This window comes from Myotis myotis, unplaced genomic scaffold (genome assembly GCF_014108235.1).
Source record: "Myotis myotis isolate mMyoMyo1 unplaced genomic scaffold, mMyoMyo1.p scaffold_m19_p_3, whole genome shotgun sequence".
Classification (NCBI taxonomy): Eukaryota; Metazoa; Chordata; class Mammalia; order Chiroptera; family Vespertilionidae; genus Myotis; species Myotis myotis.
The window spans coordinates 122,507,404-122,535,240 of record NW_023416335.1 but is presented as its reverse complement, the minus strand read 5'-3'; the positions used below and the strand labels follow the sequence as shown (position 1 = coordinate 122,535,240).

Genomic DNA, 27,837 nt, shown 5'->3' with positions numbered 1-27,837 from the left:
CTGTCCTTTTGAAAAATGAATGGGAGAGTTAAGCTCCTTCCCCAGTGCTCTTGTTCCTTCTCCTGATTAACAAAAGCCCATGTGCAGAGTGTGAGGTGGACTTCCCAGTCATCTGAGAGGTGGGGGACACGGCCACCGTGGGCGGAGCCCCAGCAGGAGGCAGTCCGCCTGCCCTGAGGAGCAGGGAGCCCAGACCCAGACGGGAAGGAGCAGGGGCCAGGAGAAGCCTTTCTCCTTAGTGGTCCCTGGAGGGACTGAAGTGGCTGCACTGAGGGCAGGGGCTCCTTGTGAGGACATCCTGCTGCAGGGTCGAGAGGGTGGAGCCTGAGCTGTGGGAACAGCTTAGGCAGCCCTTGAGGGTCCTCAGCTCCACCCATAGGCCCTCAGACTCCACTCCCCTCCACAGGGAACCTCTCCGGGCTCCAAGGGATCACTCCAGGCAGAATGGGGGTACAGATTGCTTTTCAGGGTGGGGTCTGCACAGTCCCCTAGAGAAGCGAGGGCCCTAGAGGGCCAAGGGCCCAGGGTGAGAGCCAGTCCTGTCTCACAGGGACAGAGGGACATGAAAGGCCAAGCTGGAGAGGGCACGGCGGGACTCCTGCATCTGGGGGAGGAAGTGGCGTGCAGGGTGGGAGCAGTTCTCTCTGAAGAAACCTAGAGCCTCAAAAACTCTGTTTTCCTGATATTTTAGAGGAGTGAAATGGTTATCTACCTCCCAGCACTGCCTAGAACTCCTGGCTTAGCCAGACTGTTAAGAATCATGTAGGAATCGGCAGACCAAGCGAATCTGGCCCAGCAGCTGTTCTTGCAAGTGAAGTTGCATTGGAACACAGTGTGCTCACTCATTTACATAGTGTCCACAGCGGCTCTCACTCCCAAGGCAGAGCTGAGCAGTTTGTGCCCAAGACCGGAGGGCCTGCAAAGCCTAACTATGTACTACCTGGCCCTTTACAAAAAGGGTTAGCTGATGCCTGATTTAGGTTAACAAGAAGACTTTTAAAGATTTTTTTTTAATTGACCTGAGTGTTAATTCTGAATCTGCAACTTACTAGCAATGGGCGTTTGTATGTCTCGGCACCCTCTGGCCATGCTTCCTCCCCTGTGAACTATTGTAGCACCTCCCAGCATTAGAAGAGAACAAGTGAGCAGGAGGGCACTGAGCCCTGAGACCGAACCTGGTGTGTTTCTGGTGCACGGTGGGAGGGAGGGGGACTTGTACCCTGTGTCTTAACCCAGACCCAGTGTCCTCCACACCGTGATTTTTAAAAATTGTGATAAAATGTACATCACATAAAATTTACCATTTTAACAATTAAGTGTATAGTTCAGTGGTACAGATAGTTCAATATGTCCACTTTGTTGTGCAGTGCAGCCTTCACCACCATCCGTCTCCAGAACTCTTTTCATCTTGCAAAATAGAATCTCTGTGCCCATTAAACACTGAATCCCCCTCCTTTCCCCTCCCCCAGTTCCGGGTAACCACCATTCTACTTTCTGTCTATGAATTTTACTACCTCATCTAAGGGGAATTACACAGCATTTGCCCGTTTGTGACTGCTTAGCTCACTTAGCAAAATGTCTTCAAGGTTCATGCACATTGTAGCATGTGTCAGGGTATTCTTCCTTTTTAAGGCTGAATAATGTACCATGTACACACATGCTCATTTTGTTTCTCTGCTCACCGGTCAATGGACACTTGGGTCGCTTCATGTCTCTGAGTTTGAACAACAGTGCTATGAACATGGGTGTATAAATATCCTTTGAGTCCCTGCTTTAAATTATTTGGGGCACATGCTCAGAAGTACAATTACTGGATCACATAGTAATTTTTAGCTTTTTGAGGAACTGCCATACTGTTTTCCATGGTGGCTGCTCCATCAAGCTGTGATTTTAAGTGCAAGTCATCTGTCCTTCCTCAGAGATAAACAGAGGGCTTTTCTGCTGAAGAAGGCACCATCCATATGTACCTAGCTGGTGCTATTTTTGTTTGTGATCAGTGTGCGAGAGTGAAGGCAATTTTGCCTCTTATAGAAAATTTGGCAATATCTGCAGGCATTTTTGACTGAAACTACTGGAGAGGAAGGTGCTATTGGCATCTGCTGGGTAATGTCCAGGGATGTTGCTAAATATCCTATAATGAACAGGACAGCTTCTCCCCGCTGCCCCTCCTCCAACAAAGAACTCTCCACTCCAAGATGTCAATAGTGCAGAGGTTGAGAACCCCTATCTACACCAAGGAATCAGCCGAAACCAAGCACATCAAACCACAAAGCAGGAAAAAGGTGGACCCTGCCTCCAGGGCCTCACATTCTCACCCTGAAAACCTTTGGTTCCGGAAGCTCAGCTCTACCCCAGGGAAGACCTGGCTGGTGCTGGGACAGAGGTCTGGGCAGGATGCCGTGGAAGCCCCCAAAGGAGGGAGACTTTCATTCCGGCCCTAAGGATGGAGCTTGTCTGATTTTCTCTCTCATGAGTGTCCCCTGAGATATGGTTAAAGCAGCGCAAACATTTGCTTCAAGCTTCAAGGGGCATGCCATGGGCTGTGACCAGGAAGGTAGAGGGGTCAGGCTGAGTGCAGCAGAAGACAGTGCTTTCCCGGGCCCTGGAGCCCGAGGCCTCAATGCTGCTGCTGCAGGATTGCACAGTTTATAAGAACCTACAGTAGTGCTGCTCTGGAGTCTAGACCAACGTTGTGTCAATAGGAGTTCAGGATCCCTGTGATCACTCTTAGCCACTCATTTATTCAACAAATATCTAAATACTCCATGTGTGTCAGCACGGGGCTGGATCCTGGGGTCACAGTAGCGAGGAAAAGTGAATGGGATTCCTGTTCTCAGAGCTTCGAGTCCCCTGAAGGAGCAGACATTCACCAAGATATCACATCTACAGCATGTAAAATACAAGCCCAGGTGAGACCTGTGAGTGAGAGAATGGGTTTGGGGAGTCTGTGTGTACTGGCTGAACCTGGGGCCACAGAGCTTCCTGAGCAAGAGAGGCCAGAGCTGAGAGGGAAGCAGCAATTCAGAGTTTCTTAAAGGTGTGAAGGGGGGGGGGTGGGCAGCGTTTACAGGAGTCACAGATTCTGAGGAGCAGGGCCCGCCCTGGGCCAGGGAATAGGGTGCGTTGATGTCCTTCCATGTCTCCTCCCTGCTGCCGGCCTGCCAGGGTGGGGGTGGGTGGGAGTGAAGCAGGGGCTCTTTGAGGCTGTGCCTGGTGGTGCTGGCCAAATAGATGGTGGTGGTCGGTGGGCAGGTGTGGGATGGTAAGCAGACAGGGAGTGAGAGAATGATTAACCAGAGGACCCTTGGACTGTAGCAGGAGCCGGGATGGGAAACTGGGTCTTCCCCCCAGCGCTGGTCTCTGCTGTGACCTCAGAGTCTCACGGTTATTTACAGAGAGGAAGGAGTAATCCTGACCAGACACAGCACACTAGGTACCCAGGGGACAAGACCAGAATAAGCTGCAGGCCTTGAGAGGAAAGACAAATAAGAGAGAATTATAGTTACTAAGACGAAAGGATTTTTCAGGTAAAAGGGGTTATGAACTCTGGCATGGTGCGGCTTGCGGAGAAAGCTGAAGAAGCACTCAGTGCGAATTTGCCAGGATATGAAGAGTGGGAATTACTTGGAGGATATAATATTGCTCTCTCATCTTCACTGACAGCAGGAAGAGGACACTGGGTTTGAGATGTGGACAGAGGATTGGGATTAGACAATGGGAAGGATTTGTGGTGGGAGGCGTTAGATGCAGGAATAGTGCCTAAGGTGGGGTATGACATAGCTCCTCTTGGCTCTTCCTAACAAGAGAAAAGCTACCACGTGTGGTGGTTTGGGTGAAAGCCAAGCTGAGGACCCCACCGACCTCTGCAGTTTCCTTCCAGCCCTTTTCTGGCGTCAGCTCTGTGTGTGCTGTCCCATTTCACACCAGGTCCAGCAACCCTAGGCTGACAGTGGGGAGGGAGAAGGGTGTTTCCAAAGAAAGGGCTGGAATCTAGATGGGCTTTTCCCCCACTTCAGTGTGATGCTTTTTGTTTCAGCGGAGCTAATAAACGTTCTGCTTGCAAAACTGATTCCTCACTCCCCATTCTCTTCCTGCGGCGTTTGGGACGGCTGGTTTATGGCTGCTGGTAAACCAGAGACTCTGCTGTATGCTAAGCAGATGCACTTCTAGAATTTTTGCACACACCCTCACTCCCCTTCCTTAAGACAAAAACTCATTCATGTTTAATTTAATTCTTCTAAATGGCTTTCACATCATTCTGTCTTCCCACTTTGTAATGCATTATAGTCTCCCTAATGCACGTACCTGCCAAATTAAACTTTATGGCATATCAGCTAGCAGATTGCCACTGGATCAAGCCAAGTATTCTTGCATGTTATGTTATGGGCTTTACACCTGCCAGGTTTTTTTTTTTTTTGTCTGGATGAGTATATATTCCCTTCCGGCGGCCCTGTGTTCATTACATTCAGCTGTCAGTCACTTTCACAGGAATTCTGTGCACTTGTCCTTTGGCTAACTGGGAGGGGGGATATATAATGAACTCCTTGGGGAGCCCTCATTTGGAGACTTAGATTATTAGGGTATAAGAGGACATTTGTTTCCACTATGCAAATTAGCCTTGGCTTGGGCCACTGCACACCAGGCCACGCTGCTCGTCATCCCATCAGTTGGTCCTTTCTGTTCTGGTCTCAGCCCAGGACTCAGGTCAGCGTTTATTTATGACCTCACACACCATCTTGCCCAGGTTCCTTTAAAACACAAATGTTCTCTAGAATTGTTACCTTAAGTCCGCAGCAGTTAACATCCTGTCAGGAATTAGTTGAGAGCCAGCAGGAGCAAGAGTGGAGCATAAACCGGTGTGAGGGGTACAGGTCACTCAGAGGGAAGAAGGGGCTAATCCAGTCCCCACTCGGAGCTGAAGAACCAATGTGTGTCCCAGAGAACTTATAGATGTGGTGCTGGGGCCCTGAGACATGAGTGGCCTTCATCACAGAAAGCTCTGCGAGTGTGACCCACACCCGCGTCTCAGTAGGGAGGTAGCATGGCTGAGGAAAAGGGGCTCAGGCAGAGCGGGAAAAACTGGGCACAAAACTGCTTCTGTCACTCACTCACTGAGTGGCCTTGTTTGGTCAGAATCAATCTCTCTCTCTCTCCCCCCACCAGGCACTATGCCATATTCCTTACATTTGTTAGCTCATTTAACTTGACAGCCTCACATTGTGTGGGTATCAGGATTCAGTCCTGTATAGTTTTCGGTACAGTTGGTCCATTACAGCTGTGAGGAGCACCAGCTTTGGAGTCAGACCTGGACTTGACACCTGGCAACGTCATTCCGTGAGGTCCGCAAGGTTGGCGACCGCTGGTTTAAGGAAACCTTTGGAGCAGCGGTGGCCAAATGGTGGTCTGCAGACCACTGGTGGTCTGTGAGGTTCAAAAGGTTGGCGGCCGCTGGGCTAGGCGACCATGGGACAGGTCATTGAACTTCACACCTCTTCTATAAAATGGAGATAATAACACCCACCTCCAAGGGTTGTCGTGAGAATTCAATGCAAAGATATATTAACATATAAGGTATATAAATATATTGATAAATATATACATGTTTAAATACTTATAACTCACTTAGAAAATTGCCTAGCACTTTGGTAGGCACCCAATAACTGGTTGACATTCTACTATTCCAAGGAGGAGAAGGATGGTGAAGTGGTCTTCAGACGCTCACTCCGGCTTCTGTAGGACAGGGCCCCGATGGGCCTTTTTTGGCAGGAGGCCCCAGGCCACCATCCATGATCATGAATGCTAACCAGTGCGGTCTGGGTTGTTTTCAGAGGCTCCATAAAGAGTTGCCCCTCAGCCTGGAGGACTTGGAGGATGTATTTGATGCCCTGGATGCTGATGGCAACGGCTTTCTGACTCTAGAGGAGTTCACCACTGGGTTTAGTAAGTTCTGATGGATGTGGGGGCCCCATTGTTTGGGTCTCCCTAACCCTACAGAAAGTGCACCCTGCCCACCAGATCCCAGGGTCCTGGGAGCACAAGCTTTTCTGCCCTCCTGACATTTTCAGGCTCTGGATTTTGTGGCTCTTTCATACGTCTTCCTTGGCTGCTCACACCACTGCTCTCTCAGTGCTTACCACACTGTCATTGCCAAGTCCCCTGCCACCAGGAATGGCAAGTGGAATCCAGAGAAGCTCTGGCAGAAGGCCTGGCATGAAAGGGGGAGCCTCTCATTTCTGCCTTGGTACTAGAGGACGATAAAGGGGGATGACTCAGACTCCAGCTGAGTCTCAGGGTTTAGGACTTCCTAGAGGGTTTGAATAGGACAGTCATTCCAGGTTAACCAGCAGATCAGAGATCCATGAAGAAGACAAGAAAACCAGCTATGCCATCACATTAGACTGATCTGATATTGATTAGAGCAGATATTGATCAGATAAATCAGCAGGTACATTTCACTGCACATGTGGCTCCCACAAAGTGCTGTATAGTTTACTGTGAAGTATCTGAGGCCTTTCCTGACCTTCAGGAGCTTGCAATGGTCTTAGGAAGATAAGACAGATTGCTGTATTCCTAGACCTTATGAGAATGGGAAGAGTGCACCTGAAGCTATACAGTAATTTGCGAACGTGAAGTATAGCGATGCTGCTGGTAGGTCCAAGTAGATGATAACATGGAGCATGGGCGGTTGGGTCACTGGGGTGTGACGGAGAGAAAGGTCTTGTTGTTTAGAGAAGAAATCAATGAAGAGATGAGTTCTAAGCCAGACTCTAAAGGACTGAGAACCACCAAGGTGCCAGAGTACCTGCCATGCATTCTGCCTTTCCCAGGTTCTATTCTAGCATCTCTGGCAGAGTCTCTTGGGAGTTGGAAAGACACAAAATCCAGAATATGTTGTCATAGGATATTTGCTATAGGTGGTTTCCCTTTTTCTTCTCTCAGATGAACCTCAAATGATTCTTGGCAACTGAGAAAGGGAAGGTCTTCTTGGGTGAGCATTGCCTGATTCAGACCCTTGTACCATGCATCCCCCAGGTCATTTCTTCTTCAGCCAGAGCAAGCCAAGTCAGGGAGATGCAGGTGAACAGGTGGCCCCGCTCCAGGAGGAGAAGGTGTATCAGTCCAGAGCGGAGGAGGATCTGGGTGACCTGGATGAAGATGAGGAAGCCCAGTTCCAGATGCTGATGGACAAACTTGGAGTCCAAAATGTTTTGGAAGAGTAAGTGGCGACAGGGACTTGGGGGAGGGAACCCAGCCTAGGAGCAACCTCTGTATCTGCTTCATTCAACCATTAATGTTTGTGAAGCCCCAGAGCCAGGCCCAGGCTCCGTGCTGCCAGCTTCAAGACTTGCCCCATACAGCCTGCCCTTGCAATGTCCTGTTTGTGTGTCATGGTGTGGGGCCCTATCTCTGCTTTTCCCACTTTTTTCATGGGAATCAACTATCTCCCTACTCTCCCACTCTCTGCATTTCCTGCTATTCATTACCAGCACAGTCTGAGGCTCAGTGAGGAGCGCTCTCACATTAGAGGGCTGTTCCAGGCCTTGTGGTTTTCTCTGCAGTTTGCCTAAGGCTTCACCGTCAGCTCACCAGCCTTGCCACCTTCATTGGGGCCAACCTAGGCTCTCTGGGCTGCGGTGCATCCCAGCCACCCCCTATGGTAGGCTCCTGGCAAAGGCGCCCTTTGTGGAAGTGTCTGCACATTGCATCCCAAGCCAAACCAAACCTGTCAGGAAGCCGAGGCAGGAAATTAACCAGGTTTTACCAGCCCACCACTTGGATAATCAGTAGCTCAGCTAGAAATTTTAGATGGAACTTCAAACAAAACATAATACTCCATTTTTCTATTTTTTGCAAAAAGTGTTTTGGAAGAAAGACATAAGAATCTGAGCCCTGACATTTAAAATGGAATTAAAAAATGATATAAAATAAAATAAAGTGATGGCATCACTAATGGAAACCATACAGTGACCTGAAAAACATTTCTGTTGCCTTTTGCCTTTTCATTTTTGAGTCTATAGGTCTTGGGTTGGGTGTGTGTTTCATGAAGGGTGGGAGTGGCCTAATGATTGGAGCTGATGTGTCCTGAGCTTGGGAAGAAGAGACTGTGATAAAGAGGAAGCAGGAGAGAAGGAGTCTGCAGCAACATGCAGGCCAAAGAAAGTGTCTGTTGCTATGTGAATTTTCAAGAAATGACAGGCTGTGCAAATGATTTGATTGGCTGTGTCTGAGTTGAGAAAAGCTGGGAAAACCTGTGCCAGGCAAGGAAAGGACAGGTGGAGGGGCTAGGAGAGAGCCTGTGGGAGGCTCTGGCCAGGAAATGAAATGACAAAGTGGCAGCGGCAGCAGCTCTGCTCAGGCCTGGAGGGCTGGTGCAGGCACAGATCTGCAGAACTGGAGTGGGTTAGGCAGGCGTGCTGGGGGCGCAGGTATGTGTGAAGCTCCTTAGTCAGACACCTGACTCAGCTTCTCCAGGGACAAGAGGCCAGAGCACAGTGACCACTGCCAGTGGCTACGTGAAGCCTCCTCCTAGAGGAGGGGGAAGGAGAGGGCAGTGTGGCGATCCAAGGGACTGTAATGCAGAGAGGTGCCTCTCTACCCCCATCACTTCCGGAACAGCCACCTTCTTGGCAGGGCCCGCAAATCAGAGTTCACCAGATGTCACCAGATGTCTGACTAATGTCAGAGGCAGAAATGAGTCACATGAGATTTCTGGAGAAGAGAAGGCTCTGGGGAAGGTTTCAAGAGTGGCCTACAAAAATTGATACATAGAAGATGGTGACCAGCAATTTCCATCCTCATTGGGGTTGAACAAGAAGGAAGAGGGCTTAACTTTCAGCAGGAGGGCTGTGACTGTGGGACTCCAGATAAGGAAATAGAGGAGGCTATGAAGACTAAGATTTCAAGCTCCAAGATGGTTTGTGTGTTGTCCTGGAAGCAGGAAGATGGACAGGTTGACCACCCAACTCCCTTCTAGCTCCATATGCCTATATCTTTCCAGAGGAGAACCCTGGGTGTAGAATGGACAGCTGGAGTCCCACCTTTTTTTGATAGTTTGATTTGTTGAGTGATTTTGTTGTTTATGTGCCTGGCTTATTATTATTATTATTATTATTATTATTATTATTATTATTATTTTACTAAGGGTTTAAAGACTTGTCTCTTCTCTAGAAATCTGGGGGAGTTGATGTGGCCATTAATAAGCGGTTCAAGAGCTTTGGAAAAGGGTCAAATGGGTCTGCAAATCTCACTGGAGGTTCAAGCCCAATTGGTGGTTCTGTCAGGCCCCATTAAGAACTTGACAGATGTGAAAAGACCAATCTAGGCTAGTAAGATGGATCTTTTTATAGTGCAGTTATTCATGAGGAAAGCAACCTGTCATAGTGACAGGAGGCCATTGTGGCATCACCCTGAGACCTTTTTTTTTAAAAAAAATATATATATATATTTTATTGATTTTTTACAGAGAAGAAGGGAGAAGGATAAAGAGTTAGAAATATCGATGAGAGAGAAACATCAATCAGCTGCCTCCTGCACACCTCCTACTGGGGATGTGCCCACAACCAAGGTACATGCCCTTGACCGGAATCGAACCTGGGACCCTTAAGTCCTCAGGCCGACGCTCTATCCACTGAGCCAAACCGGTTAGGGCAACCCTGAGACCTTTTAGCTCTGAAACTTTTTTGCCCCATCCATTGTGCCCACATAATAAAGTAGATAGCCACAACATGTTCTGTGTGGGGAGAATGGAGCTCATTATGGGAAATAAGGAAGCTCCTTACCTCTCCTTCATTTGTTTCTCAGATTCCTTCATGCCACCCAGTTCAATGCTAGTTTTTCAACAGATAATAAATACTTGTTAGGTGGATGGGTGGATGGGTGGGTGGATAAATGGATGGATGGGTGGGTGGCTTAATGAGTGGGTGAGTGAGCAGATAGATGGATGGATGGGTAAATAGATGGACAGATGGGTGAGTGGACAGGTGGTCTAGATGAGTTGGTGAATGCTTGAATGAGATGGAGCAAGGGAAGGAAGGAGGGAGGGAGGGATAATTGGACAGATGATACGATAACTAACCAGAGGTAGATCTATTTCTCAGTTGGCCTCTTCTCATAGAGTAATATCTATATTCCAGGCACATTAGTAACATGATACTATCAAATACCACTTCTGAGGAAAGTTTCTCAAATATGGTGCTTGTGATATAAGCACAAAGGATTTTATTCATTATCATGAGGGTTTCTGGTCATAGCTACCCTCATATCATAGTGGTTGTAGAATTTAATGGAGTGCAAATCAGATTACTGCCTGGCTCAGTGGGACCATTGGCTGTAGATTACTGAGTTTCTCCAGAGAAGGGAGCAGGGTCCATGGTGTACACCACCTCCCTATTCCTCCCTGCTGGTCAGCATGACCCTAGGTGTCTCTGCTGCTGTGCATGCACATATGAATGTGCCCTGTGGGCCTGTTTTTGTGTGTGTGTGTGTGTGTGTGTGTTTGTGTGTGTTTTTTTGGGGGGCGGTTTCTGGCCATGTCCCTCTATGTCTTTGTCTCTCTGCCTGCTCTTTCCCTCCTGACTTTGTCTTTCCATGTGGTGCACACGTCTTTCAGACTTGCCACTTCCCCTCCTTTCACCTGTCAGTCATTCCTGCTGCCACCAGGCCCCAGTGGGGTGTTGCCTATTCTCTTCCTTTTCCCGCAGTGACAATTGCTTCTGCCATCCATCAAATGGCATGTCTCTCCCTCTCAGCTGTGAGGACCTTCCTTCTTAGGGTGACAAGCTCTCTCCTGTAGTTCCACAGCCTTTGTCCTCACATGCACCAGACTCCTGTCCTTCTTTCTTCTTCTGGGCATCTGAGATGTACCCAGAATGCAGCTGTGCATGCTCAGCACCACCAGCCCATAGAGAAAGACAGGGGAGTGGAAGCAGCCAGTGAGGCAGATAAGGAGGTCAACACAGAAGCCAGACAGCCCGAGTGTGCCTCCCAGCTCCATCCTTTACCAGCTGAGTGGTCTGAGACAGCTCTTCCACCTCTCCTCTCCCCATCTGTCACCTCATCTCTAAATGGGTGATGGCAGCACCTGCCACAGAGGTTGCTATGAGATAAAATGAGCTAATATGCACACAGCAAGCACTCGGTAAAGGTTAGCCACTGTCGTCATTATGATGACGATGCTGTTTCTGGCTGCCTGTTTCACAGCTGGGGACTTCTGTGTTCCCTTAAAGCATCAGTTCTCAACCTTCCTAATGCCGCGACCCTTTAATACAGTTCCTCATGTTGTGGTGACCCCCAACCATAAAATTATTTTCGTTGCTACTTCATAACTGTAATTTTGCTACTGTTATGAATTGTAATGTAAATATCTGATATGCAGGATGCATTTTCATTGTTACAAATTGAACATAATTAAAGCATAGTGATTAATCACAAAAACAATATGTAATTATGTGTTTTCCAATGGTCTTAGGCAACCCCTGTGAAAGGGTCGTTCAACCCCCAAAAGGGTCTCGACCCACAGGCTGGCGACCCACAGGTTGAGAACCGCTGCCTTAAAGCCTCATTTCCACACTCTTACATTAACGTTCCTTTCCTCTTGCAGTGAAAGTGATGTCAAGCAACTCTGGCTGCAGCTGAAGAAGGATGAGCCTCACTTACTGTCCAACTTCGAGGATTTCCTGACCAGAATCTTCTCGCAGCTCCAAGAAGCCCACGAGGAGAAGAACGAACTGGAGTGTGCCCTGAGAAAGTGGGTGCCCTCAGCTGCTCTCTGTCCATCTGTGTGAAAAACAGGAATGCAAATGGTGCTTTCTCTTATATTCTGTAAGAGTGGGAGCCAGAGTGGGAGGCCTCATTGCCGTCATAATGTGTGTGTGTTTGTATCTATATCTATATCTATCTATATCTATCTATATCTATATCTATATCTATATCTATATCTATATCTATATCTATATCTATATCTATATATCTATATCTATATCTATCTATAAGCCCTTGCTCACATTTGTTAGGCTCTTACCATATGCTAGGTGCTATTCTAAATGCTTTATATGCACTAGCTCATTTAGATTTATTTTATTTTACTTTTTAATTAATTTATTTTTTAATTCTCACCCAAGGATATGTGTGTTTTTAAAATTTATTTTAGAAAGAGAGAAGAAGAGAGAGAGAAGAAGAGAGAGAGAAGAAGAGAGAGAGAGAGAGAGAGAGGGAAACATGAATAGTTGCTGCCCATATGCGCCCCAACTGGGGAATGAACCCATAGCCTTTTGGTGCACAGGATGATGCTCCAACCAACTGAGTCACCCGGTGAGGGCTCATTTGGGTTTATTTTTATTTACATCACAGATGAAGAACTCAAGGGACTGAAAGGTTAAGTAACAAGCCCCAGAATACACATCTTGTAAGTGGCAGAGCTGGGGTTCAGAGGGAGACAGCCTGGCACTGAGACTAGTTGGAAAACCACTCTACCTACTCTGGACAGGAAGCCTCCAACGTACTGAACCTACCCTCCCAACTCTGGACTGGCCCTTGGTTCACTGAATTCCCCCTTCTGATCACACTCTGCCATCATAGCTCGTGTCTCTCCTCCTGCCCTCTTTGCCCTCAGGGCCTCTCCAGGAAACTAGCAATTTCTAGGATTCCTGGAGGAGGCAGGACCAGGCCAGTGAACACCAACACCTGAAGAGGCTGCTTAGGAGTCAAATGAAATTCAGCCAGGCACCTGTTGGCCACAGATGCAGGACCAACCTATTCACCTGTAGTAAGGGAATGAGTGTGCCATTTGGATGCTGTGCTTGTACGCAGCCATTGCATGTATATTACAGCAGTGAGCTCGTGTGCGGTGAAACTACAGACGATGCATAATCCTGAATGTGCAGCCAAAATGCATGGCTGCATTTGGGTAGCGCTCAGAAGCATGCAGAGGTGGCCCTCCCCCATGCCTCAGCCACAGACTCATCCCCACCTGGAGACCCGCCTATATTCCATAGGAATCCTCAGCAATTCCAACACAGACCACACCCCCAACCATGCAGATACTTCCCCACAAGCTTCTTGGTGCCCAGCACAGCCTCCTGAGGGCAGTGTTTCAGAGTCTGTGTGGACATGGCTTTAGTGAAAGCTCGCAAGCCCCTAATTAAAAGAGATCGCCTTGTGTCTTACTGTCCAGGTCAGCTGCCATATATTACCCGAGCTCTGTGCCCCCGCCCCTCACATTAGCTCTAAAGATAACTTGTTGAGGTCCACTGGTACACATAGGAACTTTAGGACCCTGAGTTATGAGAAAGTTGTGACCAACTAGTGTTGGGGGGACCTGGTTTGACTGAGCAATGTCATGAGCCTTCTGGGGAGAGGCCCCCAAGGCTCAGAGAAAGGAGGGTTGAGGATACATTTCCATATAGTCTGTAGCTGATTAACCCATGAACCAGACAGATCTGAGTTTGAACGTTGGCTCTGGCACTTACTAGCTGTGTGAGTTAGGCAAGTTACTTAAACTCTCCGAATCTCAGCCTCCTTATCTAGAAAACTGAAGGCCCAGTGCACAGATTCGTGCACTGGTGGGGTCCCTTGGCCTGGCCTGCACCCTCTCGCAATCTGGGACCCCTCAGGGGATGTCGGAGAGCCGGTTTTGGCCTGATACCTGCAGGCCAGGCCGAGGGACCCCACCAGTGTACGAATCTGTGCACCAGACCTCTAGTATGCATATAAGATCTTTGGTTAATCTCTTCGTGCCCTCCCCTCTACCCACTACCCTCTGAGATTAAACAGTCTGTTCCATGTTTCCATGCCTGTGCGTTGAGCATTAGCCCCCTGGTGGTCAGTGTGCATCATAGCTACAGGTTGAATGGACAAACAGTCTAACAGTTGCTTAGGCTTTTACATATATACTAGAGGCCTGGTCCATGAAATTCATGCACGAGAGCTGGGGGAGGGGCCCTCAGCCTGGCCTGCACCCTCTCCAATCCGGGACCCCTTGGGGCTGCTGGCTCCTAACTGCTCATCTGCCTGCCAGCCTGATCCTCCTAACTGCTCTCCCCTGCCTGCCTGATCGCCTCTAACTGTCTCTGCCTTAGCCCTGCCACCATGGCTTTGTCCGGAAGGTCGTCCAGAAGATGTTCAGTCTAATTAGCATATTACCCTTTTATTAGTATAGATGCCACTTTGTCCTAAAAATGTAGGTTGTTAGCAGGTTTTCCTATCATGGAAGGGGAGCCTGCAGTAGCATCCTGGGTTCTGACCAGGGCTTATGCACTCGTGCTGTATATCAGCAGATGAGATTCCTAGAAGAAGACTCTTGGATGTACCTTGAACATTTCTATCGATTTTGCCAAATCGTCCTCCAAAAGTGTTGAACCACTTTAAACTCCCACCAGCAACCATGCATGTGCCCTCTGTCCTACTTTGATGCCAATATCATTGATTTCCCCCTAGAAGCTTCCCTCCCCTCAGCCAGGACTGCTTGGCACTTGAGCCAACTTCACTGTTCAGCCCAGGACTTGATTTCCTGAGATAGAATTATGGAGGAGGAAAAATAGTTTTCCTCTACCCTTATGAGTTCTTAGCGGAGGCGCCCTTGTAATGAAAGACAGAGTACCAAGAGAAAAACAAAAGTTCATTAACATATGTACCTAGTGTATATGTGGGAGATCCCAGGTAAAAATGAATAACTCCCCAAGGTGGCTTAGAATCTAGATTTAAATACCTTCTTCCTAAGGAGAGGGGACGGGAGATGTAGGCCTCTTAGAGGAGAGTACATGATTTTTAAGAAACATAAATGGGGGTGGGGGGAGATAGTTTGTAACAAACTTTGGGTGTGATGTGAACTTCTAGTCTCCTGTCCTGTGACTGGAGTCAGTCTTCACTGGCTGATGGCACTTTCCCCATCGAGGGGACCTTTTGGGGGGGTCCGATTTTAGGCAGATCAGGAGACTTCAGTGAAAGCCTCTCCTTGCATTTGCTGTTTTTCAAGCATCTGCAGCTCAAGGTCATCAATATAACAATACGGCATATGTTGGGGTGGCCTGTTCTCTGACCTTCAGAATAAACCCAACAATAGCTTGTTTCCTCTTAGATGATTTGCCACAGTAGCATTATTCCCTGGAGACAGTATTCTGACCAGACCTTCCTAGGAGTGGTCATAACATACCCTGTGCTTGTAGAAAGGTGTGGGCCATATCACTAAATAAATCAGGGTCAGTTTTCTCATCTTGTGGAAAGGGAGATAAGGTTATGATAGTTTATCTCCCTTTTCACAGGTTTCCTGCAGGTTTGTGTCTCTGCTGCAGTCCCAGTGGCTCTGGGGCTTGGGGCTGCTGGGTGCTGGGTCCCCCTGCAGGCTTGTGTCTCTGCTCCTCCGGCCCCAGCACCACTGCGGCTGTGGGGCTTGGAGCTGCTGGGTGCCAGGCCCCCTTGAAGGCTTGTGTCTCTGCTCCTCCACCCCCACAGCAGGTGGCGACCAAGCAGGCCCACAGGCCCTCCGACATTCTGCCCCAGCCGCCGCCATCTTTGTCAAGGAGTGACAGCAATTTGCATATTCCCTTCTATAGGTTGTGGGCGCAGCCATCTTTGTTGCAGAGTGATGGCTAATTTGCATATTACTCTTTTATTGGATAGGACTAGAGGCCCAGTGCACAAAAATTTGTGCACTTGGCTGGGGGGGGGCCAAGCCTGGATGAGGGGATGATTGCTGTTTGCAGCTGGTCACACACCCTTCAGGGTGGGGGTCCCCACTGGGATGCCTGGCCAGTCTGGGTGAGGGGCTGAGGGCTGTTTTCAAGGTGGTGGGTGACTGAAGCTCCCAACCGCTCCTTTTTTTCTTTTTCTTTTTTATTCTGGGCCAGCTTTAGCTCTGAGGCTTGGCTCCAGCTCTGAGGCCTCTGCTGCTGAAAGCAGGTATCTGGTTTGTTTGGGTTCTATAATTGAAACACTGTTTCAACTCCAGCTCTGAGATCCCGGCTCGCTGAAAGCAGGTTTCTGGGGTTTTGTTTAGCTCCTATATTTGTAAGAATGTTTCAAACTGCAAGCTCAGAGGCCGGCAAAGCAGGCAGGGAACGTTAGAGTCCTCCGTCACTGAAGCAAGCAAGCCTCATGTTGGTTTCAAGCTGCCTGGCTGCCGGCCACCATCTTGGTTGGCAGTTAATTTGCATATTGCCCTGATTAGCCAATGGGAAGGGTAGCGGATGTACGGCTAATTACCATGTTTCTCTTTTATTAGATAGGACTAGAGGCCCAGTGCATGAAATTTGTGCACTGGGGGTGAGGGGTTGCTCAGCCCAGCCTGCCCCCTCTCACAGTCTGGGAGCCCTCAGGGGATGTCCTACTGATGGCTTAGGCCCCGTGGGGGAGCGGGCCTAAGCCGCAGTCTGGCCACGGAGGCTCAGAACAGGCGCCCTGTGTGTGTGTGTGTGTGTGTCCACTGGGGGCCTGCCCCCAGCCACGTCGGAGGCTCGGAGCAGGCACCCTGTGTATGTATGTCTGCTGGGGGCCTGCCTTCAGCTGTACCATGGAGGCTTGGAGCAGGTGCTCTCTGTGTTGATCTCTCAGGCTCTTGGCCACACCCAGCCCCTCCTTCTGAGCTGGTCATGACCATTATGGAGTCCTGACCTCATTTGCATAATATATATTATTTGCATATATGTGCATATTTGTACATATTATGCAAATGAGGCCAGGGCTCCATATATATAATTTAGCATTTTAGCAGGATGTCCAGGTGCTTTGGACATGGGTTTGAGAAGTGGGAGGCTGGGAATGAGGAGCTTGAGTTTGAGTCATGTGTGGCTCTCCAACCAGCTTGTTCTGTGCCCTTGCTCAATTCTCTGGGTCTATCTGAGCCTTGGTTTTCTCACCTGTAAAATGAGGAGATTGGATTAGTTTCTGACTATCACCACACCCCAACTCGCCTCTGACCACAGCATTGATCACACCAGGAGTCATAGCACAAGTCAGGTACCCCCCAACCCCCAGAGAGGATGGCACTCTTGTTCTCTAAGGAGGTGAGGGTAATTGCAGTCTGAATGGGCCCAGCCCATGGCCTGGAATCCTACCTGCAGGGTATTTCTCTGCTGCCCACACTCCCTCAGAGAGAGGCCTGTGCTCCTGACCTGCTGCAGGGCCTCTTAGCCCTCACATCCATCTTAAAGTGGCCTCCAGTAGCACTTTTGCCCTGATTTAGTTATTGCTTAAGAAGTTTTAAGATGAATGTCAAGGGCAGTCATGGCTACACATGCAAAACTAGCTCAGCCAAAGGCTCTAGGCCTCTGAGCCCATCATTTGTGGATATTCCTGCCAGCTCCCAACCTGGGGTCAGCTGATGAAGGCCCACTCCTGGCTGGGGAACTCTGGGGGTGGGGGTGGGGATTCACTGTGCTTTCTTGCCAGTCCCATCCAGGCGTGTTTTCTGGGTGCAGAACCAGAGCACTGCAACACGACAGGAGAAACCTGAGTTCTTGCCTAGGCACTGCCACTGACCAGCTGTGTGAGCTTAGGCAATTTGCTTTACCTCTCTGTGCTTTAGTTTCCTTATTAGTAATGTGAGAGAATGTGATTGGTATTTTTCCAACTTTGTGGTTGTAACTCTCTAGAAGGGAATGCGTTTGCTTTTGTAACTTCCATACACATGTGTTTAACTGAAACAAATTTTGTGAAATAGTGCTTATGCTTTGACATTTTCTATTAGAGTCTCTTTTATTCTCTTCTGTTCAAGACAAAAAAAGAAAAGGTTGGTCACATCTCACTGGGTTATGACTGGACTAGGTGATCTATAAGGGCTGTTAGAATCCAGAAGTCAAACAGGAAACCGGTATCCCCAGTGGGATGTAGAATACTTCAGTGGGATTCTTTACAAATGGCTCAGGGTGAAGTTAAGTGGTTCTGGGCAGGTTTGGGCTTGTGTGTGGGAGGAAGAGAAAGGTGCTTGTGAAGGAAGAGGAAGGAAGCGCTGGGCAATGGCCCAATTCAGGCTGGAGTTGGGGCATCCTGAGAAGTCTCAAGCACCCCCCAGGCTCCTCCACAGCTCCCTTCCAGTACAGGGAATCACATTTCAGTTCCACCTGGGAAATGCGCACCTGTCCCGGAGATGGTAATGAGAGCTCAGGTCATTACCCCTGTGTGTCCAGCTCAGGGCCAGGCACCAGGGATACGATCCACGTGTCTCTGTTAGCCCACATTTAACGATCACTTATTCTGTGCCAGGCTCTGAGTTAAGCAAATAGAACACAGAGTCCCTATCTTTGAGTTTACAATTACAGTGATGAGGCAGAGCTCATAGCCATAAAAACTCTGCCACAGAGCCAGCCAGAAAATTCCCATGCTGTTGAAACACTAGACAGCGTTGCCACTGGCAGCTGCAGCCTCTGCTTCTTCCTCCTTTCCCAAACCACACCTCGTTTCTTTCTCCCACTGGGCCCAGAGGAGATGGGATTGACCTTGGGGGAAACCTGGCCTCAACCAGGTCAAGCAGGGCATGAACTTCCTGTCCCAGCTCCCCAGGCTGGGCCATGCCCCAGGGTTAGAGTTTTGCTGCAGTGAGTGACAGGTCCCCCAGCTTCCTCTCCAGGCTCACCTCTAGGTGGTGGGGGGTAGGAGGATGCAGCTAAGTTGAGTACCTGGGATAACTCTTAAAAGCTGATGTCAGGAGACCAATCTCTGCAACAGTGTCAGAAATAACCCGGGGCCCTCCTTACCTCACTGACATGGATACTTTTTAAACCTGCATGTTGGGAAAAGGAGAAAAGGCCAGTCTGGGAGCATCCAATCCCCCAGCCCCTTGTCCTTTGGGGCAGAAGTTGAGGAAATCTCAGAGTTGAGTTGGAAGCCTGGGTACAATGTTTGACTCTATTGCATGTCCACTGGGAAATAGCCACAGTCCTGTGGGGTGAGGTGGGGGGCAAGGTCAAATGCAGGAACCTGAGGCTAAAACCCAGTTCCACTGCTGAACTTCCAAAGTGAGGAATGCTCCAACCATGCCTCTACTTCTCTCCAAGGGGGTGGGGTTAGATGGCCACTGTGCCACTCTCCTCTGTGTCCACAGTGCAGAGGCTCAGAGAACTTTGCATTTAGCATGAAGGATACAGTTTAGACTGAGGAAGAACATCTGGCCACCTGGCAAGAGCCTTAGCTGTGCCATTCTTGAATGCTGGTTTGCCTCACAATGACCAGAGAATCTTGATTAAAAGGTAGATTCCTAATCCCTTCCACAGAGAGCCTAAATCAGTGTGTCTTGTGGAGGGACTCTACAATGTGCATCTTTGTCCCCTGCCCACACCCCCCCACCCCCTAACCCCCGCCCCCCACAGTGGTTCTGATGCAGGCAGGCCACAGACTACACTTTGAGAAATGCTGCTCTAGCTTGTCCTTCCAGAATGTAACAACCTGCAGAAGGTACACCAGGGTGCCCTTCTATCTGTAATTTTACTCCTGCTCTGAGAGTAAAGGTAAGTTCTCAGGAAGGGCTCAAGGTGATAAGGCTATGGCTTAATCAGGCACCTGCATTTTATTGGTGTACTAGTGGCCCAGTGCACACAATTTGTGCACAGCGGGGGGGGGGGTGTTGTCCCTCAGCCCAGCCTGCACCCTCTTGCAATCTGGGACCGCTGGCTCCTAACCACTCACCTGCCTGCCTGCCTGAATGCCCCTAACCACTCTGCCTGCTGGCCTGATCACCCCCAACTGCCCCCCTTTCTGGCCTGATCACCCCTAACTTCCCCCCCCCCAAACTGCTTGCCCTCAACTGTCTTGCCCTGCCAGCCTGATTGCCCCCAACTACCCCCCTGCTGGCCTGCTCATCCCCAACAGTCCCCTGCCCCGGCCAGACTGCTCATCCCCAACAGTCCCCCCTGCCAGACTGGTTGCCCCCAACTGCCCCCCCCCCCCGCTGGCCTGATTGCCCCCAACTACCCCCCTGCTGGCCTGATTACCCTCAACTGCCCCAGACAGCCAGCTTGCTCTCCCCAACAGCCCTCCCTGCCAGCCTGCTTGCCCCCAACTGACCCCACCTGCCAGCCTGCTTGCCCCCAACTGACCCTACCTGCCAGCCTGCTTGCCCCCAACTGCACCTCCCTGTGGGCCAGTTTGCCCCTAACTGTACCCCCTTCTGGCCTGCTCACCCCCAACTGCCACCCCCTGCTGGCCTGATTGCTCCCAACTGCCCTCCCCCACTCCCGGTCTAATTAGCATATTACCCTTTTATTAGTATAGATTATTATCTGAGGCAGCAGCATGCTGTTAACATCACCCTGAGAGCAAGTGGAAAGGTGAGGACTGTTTGTGCTCTGCATGCTCCATGGGCATCGTTTGTAAACCTAGCTAATGAAAAATGGTTTGCTTTATAGGATGGGATAAAGCTGTAAAGTTGGTTTATACAAGACAGCAGAATCTAATTAGGGAGAAACCATCCATCTTGAAAATTCAATTGGTAGTTTCACAGTCTTTGCAGAATTTTCTACAAATTCTTGTTTTCCTTTTATTAAGCTCTACTCTAATCATATGTGCATGTGGGTGCAGGAGAGAGAGAGAGAGAGAGAGAGAGAGAGAGAGAGAGAGAGAGAGAGAGAGAGAGAGAGAGAGAGATACAATTAGAGAGTCCTAGAGAGACTATTTTCAGGAAAACAAGAAAATTGTAAATACGAATTTTCTAGTAAGAGCTTCTCCTTGCTGTGTAGAGACTGCAACTGCCTGAAGAAGGTGGGGCAGGGAGCAGTGGTGAGTCTGAAACCCTCACATTCTCATCTCAACCACAAAGCTGGCTGAGGCTGAACTTTGCTTGCATTTTCTTCTCTGGCAAATAGAAAACTCATTGAGACTTTTCCACTCTGGGATCAGTGCATATGTGGTGGAGGTGGGAAAGATGTGAGGAAGGGAGTCAGGCCTTGGCCATGATCTTGGCCTCCCCAGCCCTGTAGTGCAGTCAGCTGGCTCCATTCCTCACTCCAGTGTCTGTTCATTCCACACTTGACAAGCTCTAGATGGGATTTGGATCAATGATGATCCTAAATGCAAATGTAGGGATTTTTCAGTTTTAGGGAAGACAGTGTGCTGCTGGATATGGGACATAAGATTGGGAGTTGAGGCCTGGGTTCTCCCCTACTATGACCCAGGGAATCTGGGTGACCACAGGTTGGTCCCGTCCCTGCTTTGACCCTCATTTTCTTCGCATGCACAACAAAGGAGGTGGAATACATGAGCTTTTTAAGCTCAGAGTCTGTGATGGGGAGGGGAGGAGTTTTTTCCCCGTTGCATCTGCTTTTCACCAGACTGTACCCACCAGGAGACATTGGTCAGGCCATTGCCCGCGCATAGAAGCCATGAAATAAGGATGATCACTCTCCACAGCCGGTGGCCATTTCTGAAGCTCTGCCTTGAGTTCAAGCTTCTGAAATTTATCTAAAATATAGAGAAATGTCACTTGTTCTGTCCAAGGTTAAAACTATACCTTCATTTAGGGAAGAGAGAAGGTACTTTTTATTTTTTCAAAATATATTTTATTGATTTTTTTACAGAGAGGAAGGGAGAGGAATAGAGAGTTAGAAGCATCGATGAGAGAGAAACATCGATCAGCTGCCTCCTGCACACGCCCCACTGGGGATGTGCCCGCAACCAAGGTACATGCCCTTGACTGGAATCGAACCTGGGACCCTTGCATCCGTAGGCCGATGCTCTATCCACTGAGCCAAACTGGTTAGGGCGATGAAAAAAGTACCCCTACCTAGAACCTAGAAGCTTTCTGAGATCTCCAAATTCCTAATGGATTTTGTTCCTGAATGAAGGCAAAGGAGAGAGGGAACAAGGAAAATAATATTTAACATTCTAGAGCAGGAAGGTGTTGGCCTGTGGTATGGAGTATTAATGCTTTACTCTAGTGTGGTACCTTAACTCTCAGTGTGCAAAGCACTTTGTGAAGGTTAATTAATTTTCACACAACACCTGTGGGAAGTTTGCAGCGTAAATTATTGCTAACTACCTCTCATCTTCCAGTTAGTTCCCTTTAATTTACCTTGTAAAGGCCTCTCAGAACCTAAGCTTTCATTTCGTGAGAATCAGTATTTCCCCACCTCTGCCTTCTTCCCATACATCCCATCCTCCAGGCTCCACTACCACACACGAATGCACGCGTGCGCACACACACACACACACACACACACACACACACACACACACACAGAGACATTTATGCTCCTCCTTTTGAGAGGGGGGCACCTGCTGCAGGCAGACACCTGGCTGACATTCTGTGCTGAGATTTTCGTACTGGCCTTCAGGAAGACTCATTTTTTCAGATCTCTCCCTGCCCATATGGTGTCCTCAGTACATAATTGTTGGTCTTCCCTCACTATGGAAAATCTCCCTTTCCTGGACTCAGCCTTCTTAACGTTTCCCCCAACAACTCTACCATCCTCCTCACTACTAGACCAGGCAGCTTCCTCCACTTCCCTCCAGTCAGGGCTCTGTGGTCAGAGTCACTGTCAGCTGGAGCCCAGAGTCACTGTGGGCTGGGGTCCACTTCATGGTGTGAGGCTCCTGCCGGTTTCTTTCCTCCTTGCCCCCTTAGCATTGGGCTTGGTGCTTGTAGGTGCTAAATTCCTGGTGTGCAGAGGCCATTCCATAAGTCTAAATGATATTACCCAGATTGTTGCTTTATGAAGGGCATAAGCAGTACTTTTTAATGTTCATAGTGATATTATAGATCTCTCTTTCCACATTTACTCTGCTCTACTGAGGGACCCAGCTCGTGTCCTTCCCCATGTATTCTGTCCCCTAATGCCTCCTCATCCTGCACATGTCTTCATACCACATACACCAACTTGCTGCATGATTCCCCTGCAGTTTCTACTTGCTCCTTGGCTGAAATCTGAAGGAATTGTAGAGGAGCATCTTAAAATGGGGTCCACAGGCCTCTGGAGAATCAGAGAATGCATTTCAATAGGAATGATTAAATACAGTCTATAGGCTACCCTTCATATTAGGTATGCATATTATTTTTTATTTAAATTTTTTATTGCTGACACTATTGCAAATGTCTCCCAACTCTTTCCTTCCACCTTCGCCCACCTCCACTCAGTCCCCACCCTCTCAATCCCTTGGACTTCACCACACTGTTGTTTGTGTCCATGGGCTATGCATATACTCTTTAGCTAATCCCTTCACCTTCCTTTATCCACCCCTTCTATCCCTCTCCCCTCTGACATTTGTCAGTCTGTTCCATGTATCCATGCCTCTGGTTCAATTTTGTTTGTCAGCTTATTTTGTTCATTAGATTCCACATAGTAGTGAGATCATATGGTACTTGTCTTTCTCTGACTGGCTTATGTTGCTCAGCATAATAATTTCCAGGTCCATGCATGCTGTTGTAAAGGGTCAGAGTTCCTTCATTTTTACAGTCATGTGGCATTCCATTGTGTAAATGTACCACAGCATTTTTATCCACTCATTTACTGATAGGCACTTGGGCTATTGTAAATATTGCTGATATGAACATATAGCAGCATTATTTACAATATATAGGGGTGCATATATTCTTTCTGATGGGTATTTAGGGATTCTTAGGATATATGCCTAGAAGTGGGATCACTGGATCAAATGGCAATTCCATGTTTCATTTTTTGAGGAAACTCCATACTGTTTTCCATAATGGCCGCCCCAGTCTGCATTCCCACCAGCAGTGTACTAGGGTTCCCTTTTCTCTATATCCTCACCAGCACTTGTTGTTTGTTGATTTATTGATGGTAGCCATTTTAATAGGGGTGAGGTGATAATCTCATTTGCATCTCTATGATGATTAGTAATGTTGAGCATTTTTTTCATATGCCTATTGTCCATCTATATGTCCTCTTTGGAGAAGTGACTATTCAGGTCCTTTGTCCATTTTTTAATTGGATTGTTTGTCTTCCTGGTGTTGAGTTGTACAAGTTTTTCATATATTTTGGAGATTAACCCCTTATCAGATGAATCATTGGTGAATATGTCCTCCCATACAGTGGGTTCCATTTTTGTTTTGTTGATGGTTTCTTTTGCTGTGCAGAAGCTTTTTCGCAGTCCCATTTGTTTATTTCTTCCTGTATTTTCCTTGCTCTTGGAGACATATTAGCGAAAATATTGCCTGAGATTTTACTGCCTATGCTTACTTGATGATTTTTATGGTTTCATGACTTACATTTAAGTCTTTTATCCATTTTGAGTTTATTCTTATGTATGATGTAAGTTGGTGGTCTAGTTTCATTTTTATTTTTTTTTTTTGCCTGTACCTGTCCAGTTATCCCAATACCATTTATTTGAATAGACTGTTTTTACTCCGTTGCATGCTCTTGCCTCCTCTGTCAAATATTAATTGACCATAAAGTCATGGGTTGATTTCTGGGCTCTCTGTTTTGTTCCATTAATCTATATGCCTGTTCTTGTGCCTGTGCTAGGCTATTTTGATTACAGTGGTTTTGTAGTATAACTTTATATTCAGTATTATGATCCCTCCAAGTTTGTTCTTCTTTCTCAAGATTTCTGAGGCTATTTTGGGGTCTTTTTTGGTTCTATATAAATTTTTGAAATGTTTGTTCTAGGTTTGTGAAATATATCATTGGTATTTTAATAGGAATTGTGTTAAATCTATAGATTGCTTTGGGTAGTATGGACATTTTAATGATGTTAATTCTTCCAATGCATGAACATTGTATACTTCAACTTGTTTGCATCTGCCTCTGTTTCTTTCTTCATGTCCTATAGTTTTCTGATTACTAGTCTTTTACCTCCTTGGTTAAGTTTATTCCTAGGTACCTTATTTTTTTTGTTGTTGCAGTAGTAAATGGGATTGTTTTCTTAGTTTATCTTTCTGAAAGTCCATTATTGGTGAATAAGCATGCCATCAAATTCTGGATATTAATTTTGTATCCTGCTACTTTGCCAAATTCAGTTATTAGATCCAGTACTTTTTTGGTGGAGTCTTTAGGGTTTTCTATGTATAATGTCATGCCATCTGTGAATAATAACAGTTTTACTTCCTCCTTCCAAATTTGGCTGCCTTTCATTTTTCTTCTTGTTTGATCACTGTGACTAGGACTTCCAGTGCTATGTTGAATGAAAGTGATGAAAACAGACATCCCTGTCTAGTTCCTGATCTTAAGGAAAATGCTTTTAGTTTTTGCCCACTGAGTATTATATTGGCTGTAGTTTTTTATATATGGCCTTTATTATGTTGAGAGATGATCCCTCTATTTGCACCTTGCTAAAAGTTTTGATCATAAATGGATGTTGGATTTTATCAAATGCTTTTTCTGCATCTATTGGTATGGTCATATGATTTTTATCTTCCATTTTGTTTATGCGATGTACCACATTTATTGATTTGTAGATATTGTTCCTGCCTGGCATCCCCAGAATAAACCCGACTTGGTCATGGTGTATTATCTTTTTAATGTATTGCAGGATCCAGTTTGCTAATATTTTGATGAGGATATTAGTAACTATGTTTACCAGGGATATTAGCATCTAATTTTCTTTCTTTGTAGTGTCTTTATCTGGTTTGGGAATTAGGATAATGCTGGCCTCATAAAAGTTTGGAAGACTTCCCTCCTCTTAATTGTTCTGGAATAGTTTGAGGAAGATAGGTGTTAGTTTTTCTTTAAAAGTTTGGTAAACCTGACCGGTTTGGCTCAATGAATAGAGCGTTGGCCTACGGACTGAAAGGGTTCCGAGTTCGATTCTGGTCAAGGGCATGTACCTTGGTTGCAGGCACATCCCCAGTAGGGGGTGTGCAGGAGGCAGCCGATCGATGTTTCTCTCTCATCGACGTTTCTAACTCTCTATCCTCTCCCTTCCTCTCTGTAAAAAATCAATAAAATATATTTTTAAAAAAGATTAAAAGTTTGGTAAAAATCTGTCTGTGAAGCCATCTGGTCCAGGACTTTTCTTTGCCGGGAGTTTTAAAATTACTGCTCAAATTCACTAGTTGTTATTGGCCTACTCAGGTTTTCTGATTCTTCCTGATTGAGTTTTGGAAGATTGTATGTTTCTAAGAATTTGTCCATTTTGCCCCCATTGTCCAATTTGTTGACACATAATTGTCATAGTTTTTTCTTATAATCCTTGTATTTTTGTGATGTCAGCCTCTTTCATTTCTGATTTTATTTGGGTTCTCTTTTTTCTTTCTTGGTGAGTTCTAGCTAAAGGTTCATCAATTTTTTAAATATATTTTTTATTGGTTTCAGAAAGGAAGGAAAGGGAGAGAGAGATAGAAACATTAATGATGATAGAGAATCATTGATTGGCTGCCACCTGCACCTCCCACACTAGGGATTGAACTCATAATACGGCAGGTACCCTGACATGAGAATAGAACTGTGGCCTCCTGGTTCTTAGGTCAACATTCAACCACTGAGCCTTGCTGGCCCGGCTCATCAATCTTGTTTATCTATCAAAGAACCAACTCTTGGTTTCATTGATCTTTTGTATCGTTTTTTTAGACTCTCGTTATTTCCACTCTGATCTTTATTTCCTTCCTTTGTTTACCCTGGGTTTTTCTTGTTCTTTTCCTAGTCCTTTTAGGTATAGGGTTAGATTGTTTATTTGAGATTTTTCTTGATTCTTGAAGTAGGCCTATAATGCTATGAATGTACCGCTCAAGACTGCTTTCACTGTGTGCCAGAGATTTGGGGTTGTTGTATGTTCATTTTCATTTATTTCCAAGTAATTTTAAATTTTTTCCTCAATCTCATTGGTAACCTAGTCATTGTTCAATAACATGCTACTTAGCCTCCATGTGTTTGAGTGTTTTTAGTATGTGTTTTTTTATTATAGTTGATTTCCAGTTTCATGCCATTATGATCCCAGATGATGTTTGGTATGTTTTCCATGTTCTTGAATTTGTTAAGACTTATTTTGTGTCCTAACACATTAATCAGGCAAAAAGTACATTAAATATGTACAGTACTTGAAACCGTCCACCAGCAGGCTTAAGTTAAGAGACGAATGTAGAGTGTGTGTGTCCTACAAATAAATACACATGCTTCCCATAGACTTTACATAGAATTGATAGTGTTTTTGGTTACAAAAGGAAGGTTAATTGATTTTGTAAAGTAAATACCTTACCAGTATATTCTCTTGTTATAATATGATTATAATATGATAAAACTAGAAACCAATAGTGTATATGTGTTTGTGTATATATATATAAATTTCAGAGAGGAAGGGAGTGGGAGAGAGAGATAGAAACATCAATGAGGGGAGAGAATCATTGATCCACTGCTTCCTGCTCACCCCACACTGGGTATTGAGCCTGCAACCCGGGCATGTGAACCATGACCTCCTGGTTCATAGGTCAATTCTCAGCCACTGACCCACACTGGTAGGCAGTTTATATATTTTAAACAATTTTCTAAATAACTCTAGATGAAGGAAGTAATCAAAAGCAACATTATAGGTTATTTAGCTTACATTATGATTGAAATTTAAAATATAACAAAACTTGGAAGGTCATTAAGTATACTGAACAAACAGTGGGAAACCATTAAAACAGTGACAGGCTGGAAAGATGGACTGAATCTAACAAACATGAAATCTAACAGAATTATATTTAAGATTTTGCCAAAAGCAAAAAAGCCAATGGCAGAAGCACAAAGTGGGAAAGGTATGATTGAGTAGCACCATCTTTAAAACAAAAACCATCACACAACCATAAAGTTTAGAGCTTTTAGTTGACAAATGGGTCATACCAAGAAAAAGCATGTGATGTTAGGCTTCATGAGTAGATATGCAGCATTAAGAACAAGAGAGGCAATAGCCCAGCTCTAATCTGCACTGAATAGTCTTCATACACAGAGTACTTGGTTGGGGGCTCCATGATTTGAGAGAGCT

At 46.7% G+C, this 27,837-nt stretch overlaps 1 protein-coding gene across 10 annotated transcripts in view; it reads left to right on the top strand.

Annotated features, from left to right (window-relative positions):
• CRACR2A (calcium release activated channel regulator 2A) overlaps positions 1-27,837 on the top strand; it is a 138,107-nt gene that overhangs the window by 58,133 nt on the left and 52,137 nt on the right. For all 10 annotated transcript variants that reach the window (XM_036300460.1, XM_036300461.1, XM_036300452.1 and 7 more), the window contains 3 exons: positions 5,829-5,940; positions 7,033-7,216; positions 11,600-11,746. In XM_036300460.1, the coding sequence (XP_036156353.1) occupies positions 5,829-5,940; positions 7,033-7,216; positions 11,600-11,746 (443 nt within the window). The remainder of the gene's footprint in view (positions 1-5,828; positions 5,941-7,032; positions 7,217-11,599; positions 11,747-27,837) is intronic.